This window comes from Larus michahellis, chromosome 7, assembly GCF_964199755.1.
Source record: "Larus michahellis chromosome 7, bLarMic1.1, whole genome shotgun sequence".
Taxonomy (NCBI): Eukaryota; Metazoa; Chordata; class Aves; order Charadriiformes; family Laridae; genus Larus; species Larus michahellis.
This window is the reverse complement of record NC_133902.1, coordinates 49,431,932-49,454,640: the sequence shown is the minus strand read 5'-3', so window position 1 is coordinate 49,454,640 and position 22,709 is coordinate 49,431,932. Positions and strand designations below refer to the sequence as shown.

Here is a 22,709-nt window from a genome sequence, read left to right as displayed (position 1 = left end):
GAAGGTGGAAGAGCTGTGAGTGGGTATTTTTTGCTGCTAAATGTAGATAATAATTTGATATCTAGGTGTTGCCCATCGCCATCTGTTTGATGCTCTGCCGAGTAAGGTCTCTCTGGCAGCTTTTCCTGCTGGGCTGCTGGTCCCTCCTGCCCAAGGAATGCTGCTGATGCTTTCCCCCTGCTCTCGCCTTCAGGCCACGGAGAGTGTCACTGCGGGGAGTGTAAGTGCCACGCCGGTTACATCGGGGACAACTGCAACTGCTCCACCGAGACGGACAGCTGTGTTTCCAGTGACGGGCAGATGTGCAGCGGCAGGGGCACCTGCGTCTGCGGGAAGTGTCAGTGCACTGAGCCAGGGGCTTTTGGAGAGACGTGTGAGAAGTGTCCCACCTGCCCGGGCGTCTGTAGCACTAAAAGGTACCCACAGGGACGGGGGATGTTCAGGAGGGATGTCTCGCTGGTGAGAAGGGCGGCTCTTTGGTTCCTGGGAGACTTTTCAGCTAAGGAATTACTCCTGCTTCATTAAACAGGAGTGATTAGCCCCAGGCAAGCTTACCACTGCTCAGAGCCCACGCGAAGCAACCTGAGAGTATCCCAGGCAGAGAAGCACCAAGTGTTGCTGCCCAAGTCCTCATGGAGGTTCACGTCCCTGTTCGTTTCCAGTGCTGTCCCACTCTGCCAGAGAGGCTGGCAGCCCCACTTTTGCTGCCCCCTGAGCTGCAAACGTCTGGGCCCGGGGAGCTGCGAGATGCAGAGGAGGGGAGGATGGGGACGAGTGCCTGCCTCGCAGTGATGGAGGTGCCCTGGGCATCATCCCCAGGCTGGCGCCGAACAGCAATGCTGTCTGCCTTGATCTCAGGATGGATTTTGCAGTAGCTGATGTGCAGCTTGTGGCACCCAAAGGACAAACCATCCCCAAACCTACCAGCTGTTTTGCACCTTCATTGAACCCACTCCTAGAATAAATCCATCCTTGAGATGGAGATGCCTAGCCCTGAAGTTGCTCTTCCCTTGTGGTGCAGATGTGCAGCCTCCAGACCAGCACCCAGCGAGTCCCTTTCCGAGGGGTGAATCTCTGTGTTCATGAGGTTTCTGATGGGTGCTTGATCTTCCCCTCCATGTGTCTTTCTGCAGGGACTGCATTGAATGCAAGCTGTTTAACTCAGGAAGACTGGCTGATAACCAAACCTGCCAAAAGCACTGCAAGGATGAGATCATCACCACTGTGGATGTTCTCGGTGAGTCGGCAGCAGGAGGACTGCAGATGGTGGGAGCCAGTGACTGTGGTGTTGAACTCCTCTTAGTTCAGACCAAGACATATCTGTAAAGAAAGCCTCAGGGAAAACCTGGCATTTAGAAATCTATGTGTGTATGTAGTGTGTATAAGTGTACATGTGATATGTGTGACCCTCTCTCCAGGCTGTAATCTATATTGAAGTAAAAAAACCCTTTGAATTTAAATAACATTTTAAAATCAAGATGTGTAAGGACAGCTACTGACAATGCAAGGAGCATAGAGAGTAGGATGAGATCAGATGAGACAGAAGATTAGGCGAGCCGTGAGAGAGCACAAAAGGACAAAGTATCAACCAAAAAAAGGCATTCTCTAATGTTCTGAGAATCCGTTTTGGAAGAAGTGAGCTTGCAACAGAAAGCAAAGATGTTTTGGAGATGATGAGTTCTGCTTTGGTGGAACTGACTGCTAAAAGTTCCCCCAGTAAGCTCCTCTCCTGCCCTTTGTGTCCTCTTTTAGATGTCACCCCACACCTGCGTCCCTCAGCAGATGACTTTCTTGCCCTTCTTTTCAGCTCCATTCTGGGAGTCCCTGGTTGCTATTTGTGGGGGTAGAGGGAACCCAAACTGTGACAGATTTAATCACAATCCTGACCCTTGGGGGGAGGGACAGACATCAAGCAGGGATAAACTGCATTCCACATCTCTGACATTTCCTCCTTCTCTTCCCATAGTTTATAGAGGTAGGAGTGCTCTACTTCGCTCGCCCTTTCTCTCCCTTCCTCCTAAGGCAGTGTTTTTCCCATTGACTCCTCTCATATCCAGTGTCTAGCTTTTAAATTATGACCAGTGAGGTTTCCTGCCTTTCTCTTTGGGAGACTTGCTCTCATTCTCTGCACCTTCCCTGCAGTTTACTGGAGAGTGCACCTACACCAGCACACTGAGAGAGGTTCAAGGCACTTCCAAACCACATGAACCTCCTTCCTGATCCCTGGCTGGCCTGTGTTTCTTAGGAGCCAGCAAATACTGGGCATTAAAGCTCAACTCTCCTGCTTCAGTCACACCATGCCAAAGCCAGCTTTTGTGCTGACTGTGCCCTGGGAGGTGAGGCTGGGCTCTGGTTTGCCAGTCTCCCACATGGCTTTCAGAGAAAAACACAGCCAATTTTCTGTTTTAAGACATTTTGGGGAGTTACGCTTATTCTTCTGTTGATTGTGGGTGGCGCTGAGCTCTTGGTAGCTCAAGGCACTCTGCGGCTTGGAGATCTGGGCTACGAGAGAAAGATGTAAAGCGAAGTGTTCCTAGGGGAAGTGCCTGGGGACTGTGGACTTCTTTACAGGCAGACTCAGCCAAATCCTGGTGTACAAGTGCTTTCGTGTTATGTAGCACACGTTAAAAGTCCCTGCTGAAAGGCCAAATGCTGGTATTTGTCACAGAAGACATAGGTCTGCATTGTCCTGACAGTGGAGGATGGGACCTTCTTAAATACCGAGTTGCAATGAACACACCCGGGAAGATCCCATTTCTCTGCCTTTTCTCTGGGTACGAAGCAGCCAGTGCTTCAAAACTTCGTAGAGCGGAAGCATCTATAATTGGACTGACGAGCCAGACCTATGCCTTTTGGGAGGCTTTTATGACTTGCATTGTATTCTGCAGGATCACCTTTGCTTCTGCAAAATTTCCATTCCTGATGGTTCCAGAGAGGAGCTTTCAACATGAGGAGCACGACAGGTCCAGTGGTGAGATGAAGCTGCCAACGGCATACATCAGTGGACCTGAAAGCTCGACGGGGCCATCAAGCCTCTCTCAGTGGATGTGTGATCTCTGAAACCTAGTGAAGACCAGCAGAGATCATGACTACCAAGACTTTAATCAGTCTCTCTTGGCAGAATAATGGTGCAAGGATGAGATTGAAAGCAGCTGGGCCTGGAGGAACTAAGATTTGCTGCTCTAAATCAGAAGAGCGCTAGTCAAGAAACACAGAGGTTTTATCAATATAAATCTAATTAGAGTGCTGGTCTAACAATTAGCACTTCTCCAGACCTGCCTTAGATACCATTGTGTAGGTAGAGCACATTCTCCTGTCCTGGGCTAGGAACAGCTGAGGTTTGTCCACACCAGGAACCCTGTCAGGACTCACCAGGGGGCAGTTGCATCTGGGCTTAGAGCTGTTGAAACAGAGGGTATTAATCTTCTGACTGAAAGCGGGTCAAAGGCATTGAAAGGAAAGAAAAACAGACAGGAGAGAGATAAGGAGCTGGAGTAGCCATGGTCATGAATGCAATCATTTTTCAGCGTGACAGACGGGCAGGGATATGAGTGAGGAGGGGAGCCGTGGGAAGCATTTTCCAGGTGCCTAAGCCAAGGTCACTTCTTTGCCAGCCAGTAGCACTGGGTGCCCAGATCCCTTCCTCTCACTGGAAACTCTCAGCCCATGCAGAGAGATGTGCTCCTGCAGAGCTACCTGGCGTGGCCGGAGTTGTTCCCCCATCTCCCTCGGGACACTGTCCCTGCAGCGGGGTCACCCCGTGAGCTGTGGCTGGGCAGGCTGGTGGCTCTGCTGAAATCACCCCTGAGGCTAGAGCTGCAAACCTCAGACGATGGCTTTGCTGAAACTTTGTGATGGCTTTTGTGAAGCGGCCTTCCTCAGGAAGCATCTTATAGTGCCCAGAGCAGTGACAGGCTCTGCCTGGTGCGATGGTGTGTTAAACAGGCAAACAAAGAGCATCCGTATGGCCATGGGAATCAAGTAGTCTCATTTCTTGCAACTCCCCCATCTCTGCATCCTCCCCTCCAACCACCTCCTTCCTCTCTTCCCCCTCCCTCCCTCATTCCCTCCCCATTTTCCTCTTCTATCTCACCCTTTAAAAACAAACTTCTCAACTGTTTCCGGAGCTGGAGCCGTTCAGCACAGCTGGAGCTCGAGCCAGCCATGGGCTGCTGCTGCTGCTGGCCCCGTCCGTGTCCTCGCAGGCTCAGTCTGTGCCCCTTGCTTTCTCTTCAGCCTCCACTCTTCAAAAAATTCAGCAACTTAAGAAGAAAATGTCATTTTTTGCCAAAGCAGAGTTGTGCAAAGGAAGAGTGTGTGTATCTGTGAGGTTGCATCTGTTTGCCATGCAGTGTTTGCCGAGTGCCACGTTTTCTCGAGCAGTTAAGTCTGGATGCTGCTCAGTTACGATTTGCACAAATCATGATCAAATCGTGCTGCTTTGCAGGCTCAATCCCCATTCCTTTGCTCCCTGGCACCTGTGGAAAGCCCTGCTCAGCTTGCAGAGGAGAATTGTACTAATTCCTAATATTAAACCTGCCAGCTAAGTCAACCAAGTGCCATATTGCAGCTTTAGACATATCCCGTTAGAAAGGGGACTGGGTCAAAATCAGGGGAGCCTATGCCAGTGGAAGTTGTTGGGGACACTTAGCTTAAAAAAAGAGGGTGTTGTGAGCGTTTGTGTAAGAAATTAGGATACAAGAGTTCTGCAGTCTCTATGATTTTTTTTTAATATTAAAAAAAAATAAAAATCCTGCATCTCATTCCAGAAACGGATGACCCGAACGCGATCCTCTGTGCCTACCCAGTGAACAACTGCGTCATGAAGTTCACCTACTTGGAGCTTCCCAGTGGGAAATCCAACCTCACCGTCCTCAAAGAGCCAGGTTGGCCCTGCCTTGGGTTTCCTTTTAATAGTACAGGCTGTGTCAGGAGGGGTGATGGGCTGCTGGGGAGCCTGGCGGGTTGTGAAAGGCTGGTTTCACTGGCCGCACAAAGGCATGCGTGAGTGGACGAACCAGGATGATTTAAAATAAAGTGTTTTACAGCGCTGAAACGCAGCTCCAAATGCTCCCAACTTAGTAAAAAAGGACTCTGGGAGTGAAACATGCACCCGAGCTGCCAGCATTGCTAGCAAGCGGCTGAAGCGTTTTCTGCCAGCTTGGGATGCTGAAATTAAACACAGCCTATTTATGTAGCAAAAAGCATGCCATGTACCGATTTGGAGATACAGCCACTGGGAGCAAAAAATCAGGAGGGGACACCTGGTGCTTCTGCTGGTTACATCGGGATGTTAGCAAAACCCCACGCCACCTATGGATTTCTGCATTTCCAAAGAGCTAGCTCTGGTCCAGGCAGCACAGGGGCTGTGTGTCCCTGCTCCCCTCCCCAGGCTGCTGCGGACAGCTGTGCTTCCCAGCATTATCTTAATCACGTGCAAAGAAAACCCCATGTGGTGTTGCAGGACGAGCTGGCGAGCATCCAGCAGTAGCTTCTCGCAATCTGCTCTGGTCCTCTGAGGCACAGGCCAGTATGGAAAAGACTGAGATACCGCACGTTTTATTTTATTTGTGCTGTGGCTTGCGCGTAATTGAAAGACCAGTTGATTAGCTGACAGTTAATGTATTTATTTAAAGTGCCTAGTGATCACCTGCCTCCATGTGGGCCAGAAGCTGATCTGGCTTTTGCCAGAGGCACCTTAACCCTCCGTGTCCCACATGGGTCACCCGGCATTAAAACCAGGCGTCACCGTTGGGCAGTGGCACTGCAGCACTGCTCTTCCCCCGAAGCGCTATGTGACATCCCATCCCCAGTGACGTCCATGAGAGCTGTGCCTTTGACCTGCCTCTAGCCAGGAATTTATCTAATAAAAAAAAAAGAAAATCCCTTTGGTTTCAGAGAGGACTGTTGCTTTTTTTAATTTAGCCACCGCTGCTAGTGCTGCCCTGAGGTCACTTGCTCAGTGGCTGCGGTCCAGGTCGTTACATCCCGCTATCCCGATCGGGGATACGCTCACACCAGAGCTAATTACCTTCTGCCCCTCATTACCAGCGTGCAGCTCAGCCCCCAGTGCTGTGACGATCGTGCTGGCAGTGATCGGCACCGTGGTCCTGATCGGCATCATCCTGCTGGCGCTCTGGAAGCTGCTCGTCACCATTCACGACAGACGGGAGTTCGACCGGTTCCAGAGCGAACGCTCCCGGGCCAGATATGAAATGGTGAGCCCTGGGGCAGGGGTGCTGCTGGGGTACACGGGGGGCAGGGGGTCTGTCAGGATGCACCAGCAGCAGACAGCTCTGCAGCGATGGAGAAGGGTGGCAGGCATGAGGAATGCCTATGCCTTGTGGTGCCACGTAGCTGGGCTTCAGGATCCTGCACATTGTACCGGCCTTCCCCTTGGCAAATTACAAATATTCTGCGAAATTATGGCCAGCCTTTGGTTTCATCCTGCATTTTCCAGCAGTGCTGGAGGGCTGAAGGAGTCAGGGGAGCAGAGACCAAGCTCCGACTGTGGCAGCAGCCAGGTTGGTCAGGTCTGTGAGGAAGCCCTTCTGGGCAGCTTCCTGGTCAGGTGGGGTTGCCCAGCATTTGAGGGCATCGCCTGTGCCTGCAGACAGGACGGAAGGTGGGTCTGATGGACAAACAACATTGCTTTTGGATCTGAAAGCACATTTCAGTCAAAGCTACGTGCAGCGCTATGTCCAAATTAATTGGCACAGGAAGGGGGGATTGTACACATTTTTACCATGTCATGGATTTTGTTTCTCACCTTTGTTCTTTTTTTGTCCGCTCATTTCTCCAAAGGCATCCAATCCTCTCTACCGAAAGCCTATTTCCACACATAATGTAGAGTTCACGTTCAACAAGCTCAACAGGTCTTACAACGGTACAGTTGACTGATGGGGTCTCGGCACCTGGGACTGCTGTGGACAATTGCTTGACTGTATGTGCTGCTTCCCCACGTGAAGATGGGATCCTCTTCAGGGGCGAGAATCCCTTACGACAGGACTGGTCGATGACCAAAGCCTGTTATTTGCACAGTAAGGAGAAAAGTCTGGTTCATTCTGAAGGCACGGACGCGAAGGCAGGCTCCCCGCCTGTGCTGATGGACTCCGAGCCGTGTGCGACTCCATACCCCAGCTTTCTGGATATATTAAACCTGCCAACTACGTCAACCAAGTGCCATATTGCAGCTTTAGACATATCCCGTTAGAAAGGGTGACTAGGTCACAATCAGGGGAACCCACGCCATTGCAAGATGTTAGGGGGGAATTAGCTTAAAAAGAAGAGGGTGTTGGGAGCATTTGTGTAAGAAATTAGGATACAAGAGTTCTGCAGTCTTTAGGAATTTTTTTTTATATAAAAAAAACAAAATAAAAGTATTGTGCATATATGATGCTGTGAGTAGAGTTCATTGTTGCCTTGCAGAGCCCCCCACTGACAGACCGAACTGGGACCTGCTTCTGCAAGCACAAGTGGTGCTGCGTGATTGATTTATTAATAGAGCCTTATCGGTCAAAGCCTGGCTATAAAAATAGGAGCTGGAGCCGCAGTGACTGCCGCAGAAGGTATGTTGATTTAATACCCTGGTGTTGACCCAAGGCGGGAAGTGCCACAAGGAGCTCCTGCTCCATGCCGGCAGAGTTAAACAGACGGGAAACTGGTGGGAGCCCAGGGGAAATGGGAGTTCAATCTGAGGAAACTAAATTAAACACCCATTCCTTGAGGTGTGCAAGTAGGCATCCAGCCTGGGTGCCTGCCAGAGGACAGCTGGGAGCACACAGCAGCTCCCCCAGACCTCTGACTTTTTACCAGAAGACGAGAGCTGTGGGGTGCAGCAGAGCCCGGCTGGAAAAGCAGGGGAGCCCGGAGGCTTGTGGCTGGAAAGGCAGATGGATAGAACCCAGTGCTGTTGCTTCACAACACACATTTTGCTTTGGGTTTGTTTCCCCCGCCCCGAACTGCTCCCCCAGCCCCATCTGTTTTCCTCTGGAGCTGGGGTTTGGGTTACCCCTCCGGCAGCTGCAGCTTTAAACCCACACGGGCTGCAGCTGCCGGCAGGACGGAGAAGACGGAGCAATTGCTACTGCCTGCTTTTTTTTTTTCTTTTCTTTTTTTTTTTCTTTTTTCTTTCTTTTCTTGTCTCCTCAGCCTGAACAGACCATGCAATAGTCAGCTGAAGGAAGCTTGCCAGGGAAAAGCAAAAACAAATGGTGTTCATTGTTTTGACTTGCTCTTCTCATTGGAAAAGGGCCATGGGCCCATCCTTCCGGATTTTTTTTTTTTTTATTATTATTATTTGGTTTTGCCTCTATAAACAGAAGCTCTTACTTGTGCAGTATAAACAGCTCTCCTTCAAGAACTTTATGGTCCCTGCTCCTCCTACCAGCAGCACTGAAGAAATGCAGCAGACCACGCTAAAAATGGCTCGAAATGGGGATTTTTTTCAGAGTGCAGCAAGTGGCACATTGGCAGCGTTGGCACTGATCAGGGTGGGCGGAGGACCAAAACTCCAAATAAATGAAATCCATGCCCTGTCTTCCTGCTCGATTCCACCAAATCTGCCCTACCAGGGGAGGAGGGTGCATCCCTCCTGAAAACAAGTGCAAGGGCAGAGTCTGGCTAAATGCCGGTTCTGCCTTCGTGTAACCCACCCCTGTGTGGGCTGGGGGCTGCGCTTCCGCCTCCCCACAGCCCCACAAGCGACAGGGACAGGCCTGAGCACTGCAGAGGGGCAGCTCTTCAGAGTTCCACATTTCCTACACAATCTTGAAGCCCCGGCTGAAATTTGCAGGCTTGAGATGTTGCGTATTGAATACCTGGGACTAATGCTGCCGCCTGGGATGGAGCATCCGTGGGCAAAATTCAGTTTTCATGACCCTCCCCACTGCCTGGTGCCAGGCTGGCAAGACATCACTATCACAAAAGGAAAAATAGAAAACAGTCAAAAAGTAATCATCGCAAGTAGACAGAGCTAGTTTTGGCTTGGTTCATGTGACTCTCTCACGCAAGCCGTGCTGCCCCAGGCACGGAAAGGGGGAGCAGGAAGGAAAGTGGAGGGAAAGGAAGGGCAGGAATGTTTTAAACCAGCTTTGCCACCCAAAGCAGCAAACACTGGGAATACAGCTCTGCTGTGGTCCATTTGCAAGGGACCAAAGGGTTTTAAAAACAAACCCAACCCCTTTGCTTTCTTCCTTTCTTCCTTCTTCCCTGCTCCGAAAGGGAAGGCACAGGCAGTGCCCCGCTGCCACCCTTTCCCTTGCAGATTACCTTTACACCATGGCATTTCCCAGCAGGCTGGGTTAGAGCTGAGAGACCGGAAAATTTAGGGAGCTGAAGTTTGACTCACCGCGAAGGGACGGTTGGGGTTGGGAGAGTGCAGAGGGATGCAAGCAAGAGGCTGGGGACAGGACTGCAAAGTGCCCTCCCCCCCGGCAAGGGGAGACCCAGTTGTAAAGCAAACTGGTCTGTGGAGTAGCTAGGGAGCAACGCGGGGAGCGAGTGGGTGAGGGAAGGGTGCCACAGGCCAGCCTCCCAAGGCAGCATAGCAAAAAGAAGGAAAAAAATAGGGTTGATTGATTGCTGTCAGCAAAGAGCATCCTGCTGCTTACAGTGCTGGGCCAGGTAGTGCAGAGCAAACCCACCCCCCCCCACCTTACTTAGCTTCTCCACAAGGTTGCATCAAAAAAAAAAAAAAAAAAAAGGAGGAAGTGATGCTAAGAGCAAGAAGCTTTGCCTTACTGTGTAAGCAGATCTGCCTTTACCCGGGCAACCTTAGTGCCAAGCACAGTCATGGGAATGGTGTATTTCAGTCAGCAGCAGTTTATTTGTGTCTGTAAATACAGGCAGCCTGACCACAGCTAGCATTCCTGAATGAAAACTACAGCAGAAGGCACCAACGGGTCACATGTGATGGAAAAATATCAGCGCTTGTCTGGCCAAGCTGGAATCCGGATGCCATTGCAACATCAGCCCCTCCTGTTTTTCCCCCCCAGCCACAGCTGGAGGCTGCTGCTGCACGGCCACTGGGCCTGGGGCTCACCAGCACCTTTTCCTTCTGCTGCCGGGGAAAAGAGGATTGCATCATGCCTTGGGAAAAGTCAAGGCCGATGACAGCATTATGTGCTTTGTTAATTGTGGAGATGCACCGTAACCCTTTGCTCCAACACAAGCCCGAGTGAGGCATGCCCGCTGTGCATCCTCTTTGCCCTTTATGGCGGAGTGAGGAGGTGCTCAAGTAGCTGGAAGCTAAGCCCAAGCTCTGGAAGATGAATGCCCCACACTCTTGAACCTGTTTAACTGTGTGTTTCTCCAGCCACATGGAAAGCGAAGGAGCTAATGTATCGAGGAGAGAGTCACTAAGATGCTGGGCGGGAAATACCAAGGGGAGATAATGGATGACACCTGCAGCCCGGCAGCATCTCCGGGCCCTTATATCCCAGCATCATCTCCACTTCTGAACACATATTGCACTGGAATGAACTGTTGTTCCTCTGCCTCCTCTTCGCTATCAGCCTGCAAAAAGTCAAACCAATACAATACGACAGAGACACAGGGGTTTATTTCATCCTATCCCTTTCTCCGTGCCCACTAGTTAGTGCTGGTGTCCACTGGAGGCAGCCCAACAGAGACGTCTCCATTTGGCTCTCATGACCCAGAAGGGTTACCTGGCCTGCGGGTGAGCAAAGGTTGCAACTGTGGGTTCTCAGAACTTTGTCATGCACAAGAACATAGAGGATTAATTTCCTAAATTACTTTATTGCATTTTACTACAGGTCACCACTATCAAGGCAAGTACACTTAGGATTAGTATATCTATACTACAGATTATTACCAGAAAGCAAATATAAGTTCGAACAGGAGCACAATCAATATTAGGGGCAAGTCTATATTTCAATACTGTAAGCTACTGCAGAATTATGACTCATAAAGCAGCAAATACATTTATCAATAATTACTTATAAGCGTGCCTATATATATATACACACACACGTATATTTAATGTTACCAGTGCCAAGTGTTCATCAAACCCATCCCAGAAGTGGGGCAAATCAGACAAAGTCTCACTTGGATGATAATCCGCGTCACGGAGCCTGGAGTCAGCCAGGTGTCCCCAGCAAGGGTCCACTCTGCCAAGGAAATGTTGCGGGGAAAAGGTGTCCCTGCACAGGCACTTCTCAGAGAAAGAGGCTTCATTTTGGGTAAAAAGTACGTCCTTTTTATATCACAGAGACATAACAGGTTGAAGGATACCACCACCCGGAGCTGCCAATAGGTGCTGTGAATGTCTGTTTTTCAGCTGGCACAGCCAATAATAGATGACGTTTTCTGTTCTCTCAGACCAAGTTTTGTATTTCCAGACTGTTTTTCTGTTCCATCAGTTAGAATAGCCAATGGCAGTTACCACCACTTACTTTCTCAGGATGTTTTCCACCTTTTCCAGACTTTTTTTCACTTTTCCAGACGATAACGTGCTGCTACAGTTTCTTGTTTTTGCAGTTTTCATCGAAGGTACCTCTGGAGGTCTCTGGCTTTTCAGTACCCATCTGCACTTCAGAGGTGCCAGCTGCACTCCCCAGGGATGCTTCTGCTTCACAGTCTGGCCAGCATTTTCTCTGTCAGTATTTGAGCAGACATCTTCTGCGCAATATTTTCCCCCGTACAACCAGGCTGCTTTTATGGCCGCTCCGTCACTCCACCCCTTGGCGTACAACCACCGATGGGTCACTAGGAGTGAGACTACACCCCGCCTGGTGCGTCTCTCTTGCCTCCTAATGCGTGAGGCGGAGGAGACTCGTGGCCATGTCGGGCCCAATGTTGTTGCAACTTCTGAGAGGGTTTGTTGGTTGAGGCATGAGTGTATGGTACCGGTTTGGATAAAAGTGATACAGACAGTGCTTTGATATGAGACACACCACAGGAAATCACAAATCCTACAGCTAGGACGAGAGCTAATGTCACTGAGATGCCCCATGCCCATGCTCTGGGGTTCGGCAGTCAAGACGATGGCCATGGCCGGCCCTGGGCCGGGGCCGGGGCTGCTCTTGGGCTATTCGGTTGATGTGTTGCTGAATAACATTCCCTTCATATTCGATTTGTTTGACTTTGTTAGTGTAGAAGCAACAGGTACTATTCATTAAAACACAAATACGCCTTCAGGAGCCTAACAGATAATCCAAGGCCCAGCGAATGTGGACTAAGGAGTCTAGGCCACGTTCTATCTGGACTAACAGTACCAGCCTGAGCTGGGACTAGGCAAAACTAAAACTGCTACAGCTTCACACCTGCACATACACCAAGGCGGGGGGTGACGATGAGTCGGTCACTTTATGCTATAGGTATCTGTAGCCCCCAACGGCATTGAGCTCCCCTGCACAGCAGCAGCCTGCAGGGAGGGGATCTCCCCTGGAGCACAGACACCTCTCAAAGTTATTCCTCCAGGCTGAGAGACCCCTCGCCTGGCATCCGATGTCTATAACGAGGTAAGTGACATTTTACATTAGGCCTAAGGGTATATTGTATGCTAGTGACGTTTATATATCCAGCTATAACTTAATTATTAGAAGTATAGGAAGTACTAGAGTGTTTGACCGCTGTCTAAATCATAATCTAATCACCATCTTAATTATCATTTAAATCACCTATTAAATCATTGTCAGATCATTGTTAAATCACTGCTTAATTAACATTCCATTATGGCTTAATCACCATTTGATTACTATTTGATTTTCATTCAGTCATCGATTAATTACCAAGTGGTTGTCATTTGATTGTTAATAAAACTCTTTTAGTTAACCCCACAATGATGATTTCTCTCAATATTTCACCTGCAACAGTAGCCAACTGAGAGAGAGAGTTAATCTCTGTCTGTAGGTTCTTTAGAGCACCCATAGTAGCATTTTGAGTAATTTCACTTGTAGCAGAACATTAACAACAGCTTGTTCTAATTCAGTGACACCACAGTTTGGAAACAGCGCATGTACAAACTTAGGAAGCTTAGATGGTTTTGTTACAGTGGACTTAGACACTCTCTCCTGATTACCTACAGGTAATGGTTGTGTTGAAAGTTAAACATCAAATCGTAAGGCTGAAATGCCTAAGGAGCAAGACGTGCTGTGGTACAAGTGCCTGTCTGCTGCAGTGGTAGACTCTTAGAGGCGTTAGTGCCGCAAAGCCAGAACCATCCAGGTGTTAAAATGGAGGCCACCAGCTTCACCCGGAATCATTGCCATGTTTACAGAATGAATTAGAAAAACAATTCCATTTCATTAAGCACATCGATTGGAGTGTCCAAAAGGGGTTACAATCTATACAGCCAGCTATGTTGCTTGGGCCACATATGTCCCAATTATCGTTAGTACTAAGCCAACCATTACTCTGTAGACAACAGCATGTAGAATTAGGACCGGTGAGATTACGGTATCTTTGACAATTCGTGCTATTAATGTTCCATGTAAAATGCCAGAGTCCATTAAAAACCCCTTTGGTTTTAATTGCTGTTCCATTATTTCAGGTCCATGAGGTTTCCAGGGTCAGTACAAGCTTGTGTTCTGTCACACTGACATTGAAATCATGCTTGGGTGTGACTGTAGTAAAAAGTGTAATTACAATTGCTTGTCTTCCCCACCCAAATTGAATTTGTGTCCTGGAGCATCGTAATGCACCATGGAGCCTTATCATATAAATGTGTTTTGAAAGGCTATTGCTGATAATTTGGTGTATCGGGGAGTAAGCATGCCAAATTTGATTGGTGATAAGGTGCTTCAGAGACAGGTTCTGCTAACAACAAAAAAATATGGCATGTAATAATGGAGGGTGGTGTAAGCAATACCAATAATATAATTTGTTGACTGCTTGAGAAATTGTATTCATAAATTGAATGATGTGATTGCTATTCCACCCTTGAGATAAGGGGACAAGCAATAGCGTAATTACTAGATATGATCCAATCATTGTGTATATAATATAACAATTATAAGAAAGAAAAGTGCTCATGACATCATTTCATTTCATGCCACCTTGCCAAATCAGTACGATGACCAAAATCCAGGAAGAATAATCTGAGTTTCCAGTTGCTGATGTTGCAGTTAGGGTGACCTGAAAAAAAACCAAAATTGCTTCATTCCTTTTGGATATTAGGTAATTTGGGTCTCCATCACTTAGAAATGAGGTGCTCGTCACCCTGGTGATCAAGCACCTTCCTTTAATTTTCCAGCTTTTATTTTTCCAATCATTATATATATATATTGCATCAGCACTGAGCTCAGCAGCCCCTTGCCTTTGCATATTGTACTGTCAGTTCCCCCCCATCAGCCCAGGTGTCCCCTCGATCCCCTCCATGTGCTCTGTGCATCATCATCTCCTGGATTGCACTGAGCGTGCAACAGATGGCAGAGCAGTGTGAGGAGCACCAGCAGCAGAGCAGTCAGCAGAGGTGAGGGACATACGAGGACAAGGCGAGACTATGGCTGAACAGGGGCTGTTCCCCCAGCGACTGAGGGGAACTGGTTAAACAAGCTAAAATAATATTCCTGGAGATGGAGGGTGACAGCAAGCAAGCCTGTGGGAGGTGTGACCAGGTAGATGACCTGCTCTGCATGGTGGCCAAGCTACAGGAGGAGGTGAGCAGACTGAGGAACATCCAAGAGTCCGACAAGTAGAACCAATGGAGCTGTACTCTGCCATGTCTGATGCACGGAAGCCAGCTCAGTGTGGCCACTATGGAAGTAGGCCCGGGATTTGTTTTGTACCAGGAGAAAGGCAGCATTAAGAGTGTATTGGGTTTGCTTGGCAAGGTTTTGGTAGCGGGGGGGCTATAGCGGTGGCTTCTGTGAGAAGCTCATCACAGTGAGAGATTCTCATGCAGCTCATAGTGAAGACCATGGTGAGGCAGCCTGTTCCCCTGCAGCCCATGGAGGTTATGGGTGGAGCAGGTGGATGCCCAAAGTAGGTTGGGACCCCATGGAAAGCACGTGCTGAAGCAGCTTGTTCCTGAAGGACTGCACCCCATGGAAGGGACCCACGATGGAGTAGTTTGTGGAGAACTGTCTCCCGTGTGTGATGAGTCCTTCCCCTGAGGAAAAGCAACAGAAACGCGTGATGAACTGACTGCAATCCCCATTCCCAGTCCCTCTGTGGGGAGGAGGTAGAAAATTCAGGAGTAAATTTAAGCCGAGGAAGAAGGGAAGGATATGGGAAAGGTGTTTTTAAGATTTGGTTTTACTTCTCATTATTCTATTCTGATTTGGTTGGTAACAAATTAAATATTAATTTTTTTCACCCACATCAAATCTGTTTTGCCTGTGATGTAATTGGTGGATGTTGTTGTATTTTTTCTCTCCCCTGTCCCACAGAGGAAGGGGAGTGACAGAGCAGATTTGGTGGGCACCTGGCATCCAGCCAGGGTCAACCCACAACAACAAGGGATAGGGAGGGGTGGAAGAAGGTTACTGCATGGAGCTGTTAAGAGAAACCCCTCCTTACCCTCTCAGATACCCGTACAGAATAGGTACGAGGCCCTGGGTATGGTAGACAAAGCACACAATGAGACAGAAACAAGCACTCTCGCCAAGGTCAATTGACTAACCCCTCACAACAAGACCTGCATCAAGACCAGCATCAAGAAGATAACAGCAAGATGTGGTCATCAGTGACTCCCTCCTGCGCTGAGCTGATGAGGCCCTCTTTTCAGGGAAGTTTGCTGCCTCCCTGGGGCCAGAATCAGGGATGCCACCAGACAACTGAAGAGTTTAGTACAGCCTCCAGACCATCATCCGCTCCTGCTCTTTCATTTGGGTACCAATGATACTGCAACAAAAAGTCTAAGGTGAATCAAAACAGATTTCAGGGCCCTAGGAAGAATGCTTAAAAATCTCAGGAGCATGGGAAGTGGTTTCCTTGATCCTCCCAGTAATGGGAGAGACTTTGGAAGAAACAGGCAAGCCCAAGATATCAATACCTGGCCCCAGGACTGGTGCCTCCAACAAAACTTTGGGGTTTATAATCATAGAAGAGTATTCAAGGCACAAGGTATGCTGGGGCCTGATGGGATCCACCTGTCCCCATGGGGAAAATGCATCTTTGGTCATAAGCTGTCAGGATTGATTGAGAGGCCTTTAAACTAGAATCGACGGGGGAAGGGGATACCAACAGGAGAGCTGAAGGTAAGCCAAGGGTTGGCACAGCATCACCTGAGGGTGATGATGCCAGTGGGAACATTTATGCTGCTCCAGGGATCACAGAGGGCTCAGGAGCACATCTGAAATGCTTGCACACCAACGCACACAGTATGAGAAACAAACACGATGAACTGGAAGTGTTGGTCAGTCCCCAGAACTACAATATCGTTGGTGTTAGTCAGACTTGGTGGAATGAGTCCCGCGATTGGAATGCTGGGATGGAGGGCTACGGGCTGTTCAGGGAGAGCAGGCAAGGTGGCGGAGTTGCACTGTAGTAAGGGAGAGGGTTGATTGTAGAGCCTGTGAGGGTGTGCTCCCCCCGCCCCAACCTCACCTTTATCTCCCATAATCCTGCTCAAGTGATAACCACCCGTGGTGGCCGTAATGGGTACATCTAGTCATGGTCTGGCTCAAAGGGGATTTGGGGGTAACAGGTAAAAACACGATAGCCAAGGGGTAACTTGATCGATACGCATACCTAACCGCACCATTAGTACTGTAGGTGATATGCAAATATGACTACAAGTCAATCATCTTACCTCTATAAATAGCAGCCCGAAAGCCCTTTGAACTCTCCTGAATGACAGCGGGCTGCACGCCAGCATCGCCCCTTGGGTAAGGATGCCTCTCAAGGTTACTCCTCGAGGTTGAGAGATTCCTTGCCACACTGGGTCCGTGGTAAGTGACTAATAGGATGCTAAACTTCAAAGCTTCGCTAAAATTATACTTCAGAGTGATTGCGCACATATAATCCTTTAGACATAAACTGTTGACCAAATCTGGGACTAGGATTGGATCCAGCCGCACCTAGACTCCTCTCTGAGAAGGAGTTTAGGAATCAAGGGGGTCCCCTCTGAACCTCGTGACTCTCCCTGACAGTTCTGTCTGATGCTGTCCTCTATGCAGTAAAAAACCAGGTGTGCCTTGCCACAGAATCTTGCTAAACCTCTGTCGCATTTACTATCAACCTTTGGTAAATAGCTGTTTTATATCAATAAATATATTGCTGCTTCTCTCTTACAAGTGAAGCGCATCACTCCATCTGTGACAACGTGCTATATGCGGGCTCTTGGTATTGTGGGGCCCACAGCCTGAAATTCTGAAACACCGTACATTAATAAATGAAATGCTGTTTCATGAGTAACTGCCCATGCCCAGGTAGCACGGCTCTTTAACAGACCATGTAAGGGTCAAACCATTATACCTAACTCTGGAAAATGTGCTTGCCAGAGTCCTACAGTTCCCAGAGCAATCACACATCATTTGGACCATACTGGGGGAATCACCCCTGCGAATCACCTCCATTTAAGATGTCATCTCTGTATTGGTATACTGTCACCCCATGATCCTGTGGGACTGGTTCTGATTCTCCAGCTAAAGCCTGGTGTGGCAACGTAGGGCTATTTTTGAACCCTTGGGGTAATGGGGTAAAAGCAAGCCATATTCTGCCCCAGGTAAAAGCGAATCTCCTCAATCCTCAGACTGCAAAGGGACTGCTGAAAACATATTTTTTTATATCCACGGCAGCCATCCAAGGCTGGGCTGCTTGCTCTATAGAAAAAAATAACATTTGTAATAGAGGGGAGAGCAGCATGTAAGGGTCCAGTATTTTCACTTAATTTACAACAGTCTATCATCAAACACCAGGTGCTGTTAGACGTATGGACAGGCCATACGGGGGAGTTATATGGTGAATATATGGCTATATTCTCTGAATAATACCCCATTGTCCTAAATCCTGGATGAGAGCAGTTATGCCTCATGAGGCTCCCGGGCTAATACAGTACTGGCATACGTGGGTGAAGGGACTTTTAGGTAACTTGAGTGCTGTCCCTAACAGAAAAGCAATAGCCTCCCCAGCAGCTATTTAAATAGAAATTACAGAGTTCTGGGTCTGAAGGTTTGAGAGCCTAATGAAGTATTAATAGTCTGGGATTTTAATACATGCATTCTCAAAATACTTAAAAGTACTACTGCCACCGTGGGTCTCAGTGTCCTTCCACCAGGCAAAGCCAATTTTATCCTGACCATGGGGAGCTCTCATCTTTTCCTGGTAATCACTACTATAGAAATCCTTTCTTGAGATTTCTGAATTAACCTAAGGGCATCCTCAGCTTTAATCGTTGATATTGAGACTCTTGTACCCAAAAGAAAAGAGACGGAGTATTTGCCATTCACTATTAATGGTATACAAGGGTGTTAATATTCGTTCCAAACATTCTGGCCACCTGGGAGGGGTTGTGTCTCCCTGGGCCAACATTGGGAGCTCTTCTAGTTGCTTTCAGGGAGCGGGCTTGGGGGAGAGGACAGGAGGGGGCTGTTGCGGACGGGGGAGGCAGAGGGACTAACGCCCCCTGGCCCCTTCCCTGCCCCTGGGCTGCTGGTGCTGCCCCCATCGCGGTTGTCCCACAGTCTCTGCAAGACGAACATGGGCATCCCCTCTACCTGGCCTGCTGTGAACCCTATTCCTCGCAGGAGATCACATAAGCGCCTGTGTTCCAGATCACGCTCCTGTTTGTCACGGGGTCGTTTTGTGGGGGATTGATTAATTTCAGCATTTTGTCCCTTATTCTTATTCCTCTGACCTCCCTTTGGCGTCTGGATGACCCTGACCTGACCTTCCCTCTTAGGCCCTACCTTTTCAGGGACGCTTCCCCATCCTCTTTGCCTCCCCAGAAGGGCTGTCCAATTTTGCAGCCCTTGGGCCATTATGGTATTCCAGTCCCAGGTTTCATGGTGTAACATTAAGGCCAGGTTCTTTGGCCCTCCGGGTGCTGCATTTTGCAAGAGTTTTAGTTTCCCTGCTGCTGTTGCTGGCATAGCCATCATGTCCTGCGGTATCGCCCCTTGTCCCTTAAGGACATCCCGAGCAGCCAGTCTCATCGTCCAGCGAGAAAACCCAACAGGAGTGCTCCAGGGAGGGGGAGGGAGATATCCCCACGGTCCCGGCATCTTTCTAACAGCATGTATTATCGAAGCTAACAGGGAGAAGGTATTCACTCCGGCCTCTGCATCAGGGTTTAGGAGAAATATTCTTCCTCCCAGGAATATTCGTCCCGCCTCAGTCTGAGTAAGGATCACGGTTCCGGCTCCCAGCTGGTAGCACCGCGCCACCCAGCCCATCCAGTCCTCCTGGGGCTTTTTGCTGTACTGCAAGGACAGCTGCCTTAGCTGTTCTGCGTTAAAATTTGTAGCGGTCACCATGACCCCGGGCAGCGGGGGAGTACCCTCCTCTCCGGCAGGAGCCGGGAGTTGTACCGGGAAAGTTTTAATGCCAGGGTACAAGGAGACTGTGTTATCTGGGCGATGCTTGGGTAACAAGGTGGGGGTGGAAGACCCACTGCCAGAATCAAAGCCCTCCTCCTCGTTACCTATTTTCAGTACGTCTATCTTTTCAATGATCTCACTCTCTGACACCAGGCACGGAGGCTCCTGCTCTAGCTGTCCTACAGCCAGAGGACTGAGGTTTGTTTCTAATTGTCGAAGTAATTGGTTTGTAACAAAACTGTGGGATTCAAAGCCAACTGCCCCTGCCTCTGCGTCCTTAGCTCGCTGCAAAGCTTCCAGTTCCTGCCCAGCAGCGTTAAACAAAGCGCCCGCGGCCGCCAGCGCCTCCGTGAGAAGCCCGATGAAGGCCCCCTTTCCGTCCTCTGCTTTGCATTTGTGACTGTCCTGCCACTTATGAAACTCTGCTCGCAGCATTTCCCAGTTCAACCAGTTCTCAGACACCCAATCCCTGTCCCACCGAGGGGTTTTCCACCCCTTAGCCTCTTGCCATTTTCTCTGCTCCTCTACTGCTTTCTCCCAAGCATCCATGACCTGCGTCTATCACAGAACTCTGCTTCTGACACCAACTAATGCCACGACCCGGAGGGGTTACCCAGCCTGCAGGTGTGCAAAGATCACAGCCGCGGGTTTGCAGGACGCGGAGGATGTATTACCTTCTTCTCACTTACTTACTTCTTACTTACTTATCATTTTACTACTATCAAGGCAAGTATAGTTAAAATCAGCAAATATCTATAGTAGTATAGATATAAAACAAGTTACTACAAATTACTACCAGAAGACAAACCTATATTTCCACAGCAGCACAATCAATATGAGTAGCAAGTCTACGTTTCAATATTACAAGTTACTATAGAATTACCACTAGTAAAGCAGCAGATATACTTACCAGTAATTACTTATATGCCTGCCTATATATATATATACACAAAAATATTACCGGTAGCGAGTGCTCATCAAACCAATCCCAGCAGTGGGGCCACTCGACAGCAGACGAGGTCTCACTTGGGCGACGATCTACCTCACGGAGCCTGGGGTCAGCCCGGCGTCCCCAGCGATGGTCTTCTCTGCCCAGGAAATTTTGCAGGGAAAAGGGGGTTGTGTGCAGGAAAGAAGGTCCATTTTAAGTAAAAAGTAAGTCCTTTTTATATCGTAGGGACATAAAGGGGTGTAGGACACCACCACCCGAAGCAGCCAATAGATGCTGCTAGTTTCTGTTTTTCACCTGGCACAGCCAATAAAAGATGATGTTTTCTGTTCTCTCAGACTGATTTTTGTATTTCCAGACTGTTTTTCTGTTCTGTCAGTGAGAACTGCCGGTAGCAGTTATCACTGCTTACTTTCTCAGGATGTTTTCCCCCTTTTCCAGACTTTTCTTTCCACCTTTCCAGATGATAACATGCTGTTACAGTTCCTTGGTTTTGCACTTATCAATGTTATCTAGGGCTGTGTCTGGTTTCTCGGCACCCAGCTGCACTTCAAAGATGCCAGCTGCGCTCCTCAAGGATGCTTGTGGTTCCCAGGCCTGGTTCCCAGGCTGGCAGGCAGTTTCTCTGTCAGTGTTTGAGCAGAGGCCGCCTTCTATGCAATATTTTCCCCCCTTACAACCTGGTCGCCTTTATGGCTGCTCCCTCTCAGCAAAGCAGAAATGATCAGTCACAAGGGAACGCTGCAGAATTTCCCCGTCTAAATAGTCCTGTTTGTGAAAGTATCTTTTGTACAGCTACTGTTAGTTGTTCAGGAACAGACCAAAAGTGACTCTGCTAGCTTAGCGCTTGCAGCGCCTATTTGGCCTAGACACAACCTATGACGTACCATCACACTTCTGCTCAGGAGACCATGCTGCAAGCAAGAACTTCGCAGTGACAGCCTTGCTTGGGCTTCCTCCTCTTCTCCGTACTGGCCAGCCTCTACCTACGGCCCTGCATTTTCCCAGCCTGACTGTGGACAGCATCAACTTAAGAGAAAAAGTTCAGAGGAGGACAGAAGTCATGCAGAAACAGAGAACCAAGACGAACGACAAAGTCAACCCAGACACGCAGGCAGGGTCACCGCTCCCAGCCTGCACACGCCTGCCAAAAGGGCTTGAGGAAAGCCCGAAGCGGGAGCAGGCACCAGGCTGAGTTTTCACGTGCTGTAGCGTTCCGACATGGAGCTCTCCTTGTCACTGTGGCACACACCGGCCAAGAACCAACCGGGTGATTACAAACAAACAAAACATCCAGCCCGTCTAGCCCGCAGTCCAGTTACAAGTCTCCCAAAACAGACTATTTCCCCGAGTCAGTGACCTCCAAAACTCAGATCTGGAAACAAACTTCCTCTGGGTGTTTTGCATTCCTTTGGTCCCGTTCCCTACACACAATGTTTGTGTCACTTGCTAAAAAAATCCACAGCAACAGGCCTTCCAAATAAACTCACAGGGAAGCGATTCAGTTATTTTTCTGGGATTACATCTTAAATAAATTTTCATGAAATAGGCTTTGGAAACTATATTATGACCTGTCAATTAATAAAGCAATGCTGATACTGTGACAAACAAATAATTTTTTTTTATGGACGAAAATGTTAACTTGGCTGCTTTTAATTCAGTACTGGGTTTATCAAGGTTTTGCAAGAATTTTAAGTCCGAGTAAAGCACTGTACTTATGTACAGATTATACCGATTAAAGTGCCCAGGCTGAGTTCTCTTGACGCAGCACTCCTTGTGCTAAGCAGAGGTTGCCACAGCCTCAGTGAGACAGAGTGAACTTTATATACAAATATCAAAAGCTACGTAACAATTCCTTAATGGTTCTGGCTGGTGCTGGTGTCTCACGCAGTCCCCACTACGACTTGCTCAGAAACAGCAGCAAGTCAGCCCTCTTTCTGCTTGCAAGCACTGACAATGCTTGATCACACTCTTATTTCACGATGAAAAAGCGTGATATCCTTTCATTCCGTTATAAACCATACTCCAGAGTGGATTAAGGATCACAATTCCATATAAATGCCTACTTGCCAGATAATATAAATCATGCGATAACTCAGAAATTTAAGCATAGCCTTATGCCTCTACCCCAGACTCAATTAGATCAGAGAGTGAACTGCAAGACTTCCAGATTCATGTATTATGATGCAAATGAGTTTTGTAAATTGTGACCTAGTTCCCATGTTCGGAACAGTTGGGACCAACAGCAGAACTATGCGATGAATGTGAGCAGTGGGGGCAAGCAGGGAAATTAACATTTGTTCTTAATTTGAAAT

General features: G+C 48.6%; 1 protein-coding gene and 1 long non-coding RNA gene across 2 annotated transcripts in view; one reads left to right on the top strand and one right to left on the bottom strand.

Annotated features, from left to right (window-relative positions):
• ITGB5 (integrin subunit beta 5) overlaps positions 1 to 7,391 on the top strand; it is a 62,991-nt gene extending 55,600 nt beyond the window's left edge. Inside the window, exons 11-15 of the mRNA XM_074594565.1 lie at positions 194 to 416; positions 1,134 to 1,237; positions 4,770 to 4,886; positions 6,052 to 6,218; positions 6,805 to 7,391. Of these exons, the coding sequence (XP_074450666.1) occupies positions 194 to 416; positions 1,134 to 1,237; positions 4,770 to 4,886; positions 6,052 to 6,218; positions 6,805 to 6,900 (707 nt within the window). The 3' untranslated portion in view covers positions 6,901 to 7,391. The remainder of the gene's footprint in view (positions 1 to 193; positions 417 to 1,133; positions 1,238 to 4,769; positions 4,887 to 6,051; positions 6,219 to 6,804) is intronic.
• A 3,340-nt stretch (positions 7,392 to 10,731) lies between these two features.
• LOC141746728 (uncharacterized) lies at positions 10,732 to 20,563 on the bottom strand. The gene is made up of 2 exons (XR_012588472.1): positions 20,407 to 20,563; positions 10,732 to 15,073 (listed from the first exon to the last, which is right to left on the bottom strand). It is a non-coding gene; the product is annotated as an uncharacterized LOC141746728 (long non-coding RNA).
• Between the last annotated feature and the right edge of the window lie 2,146 nt (positions 20,564 to 22,709).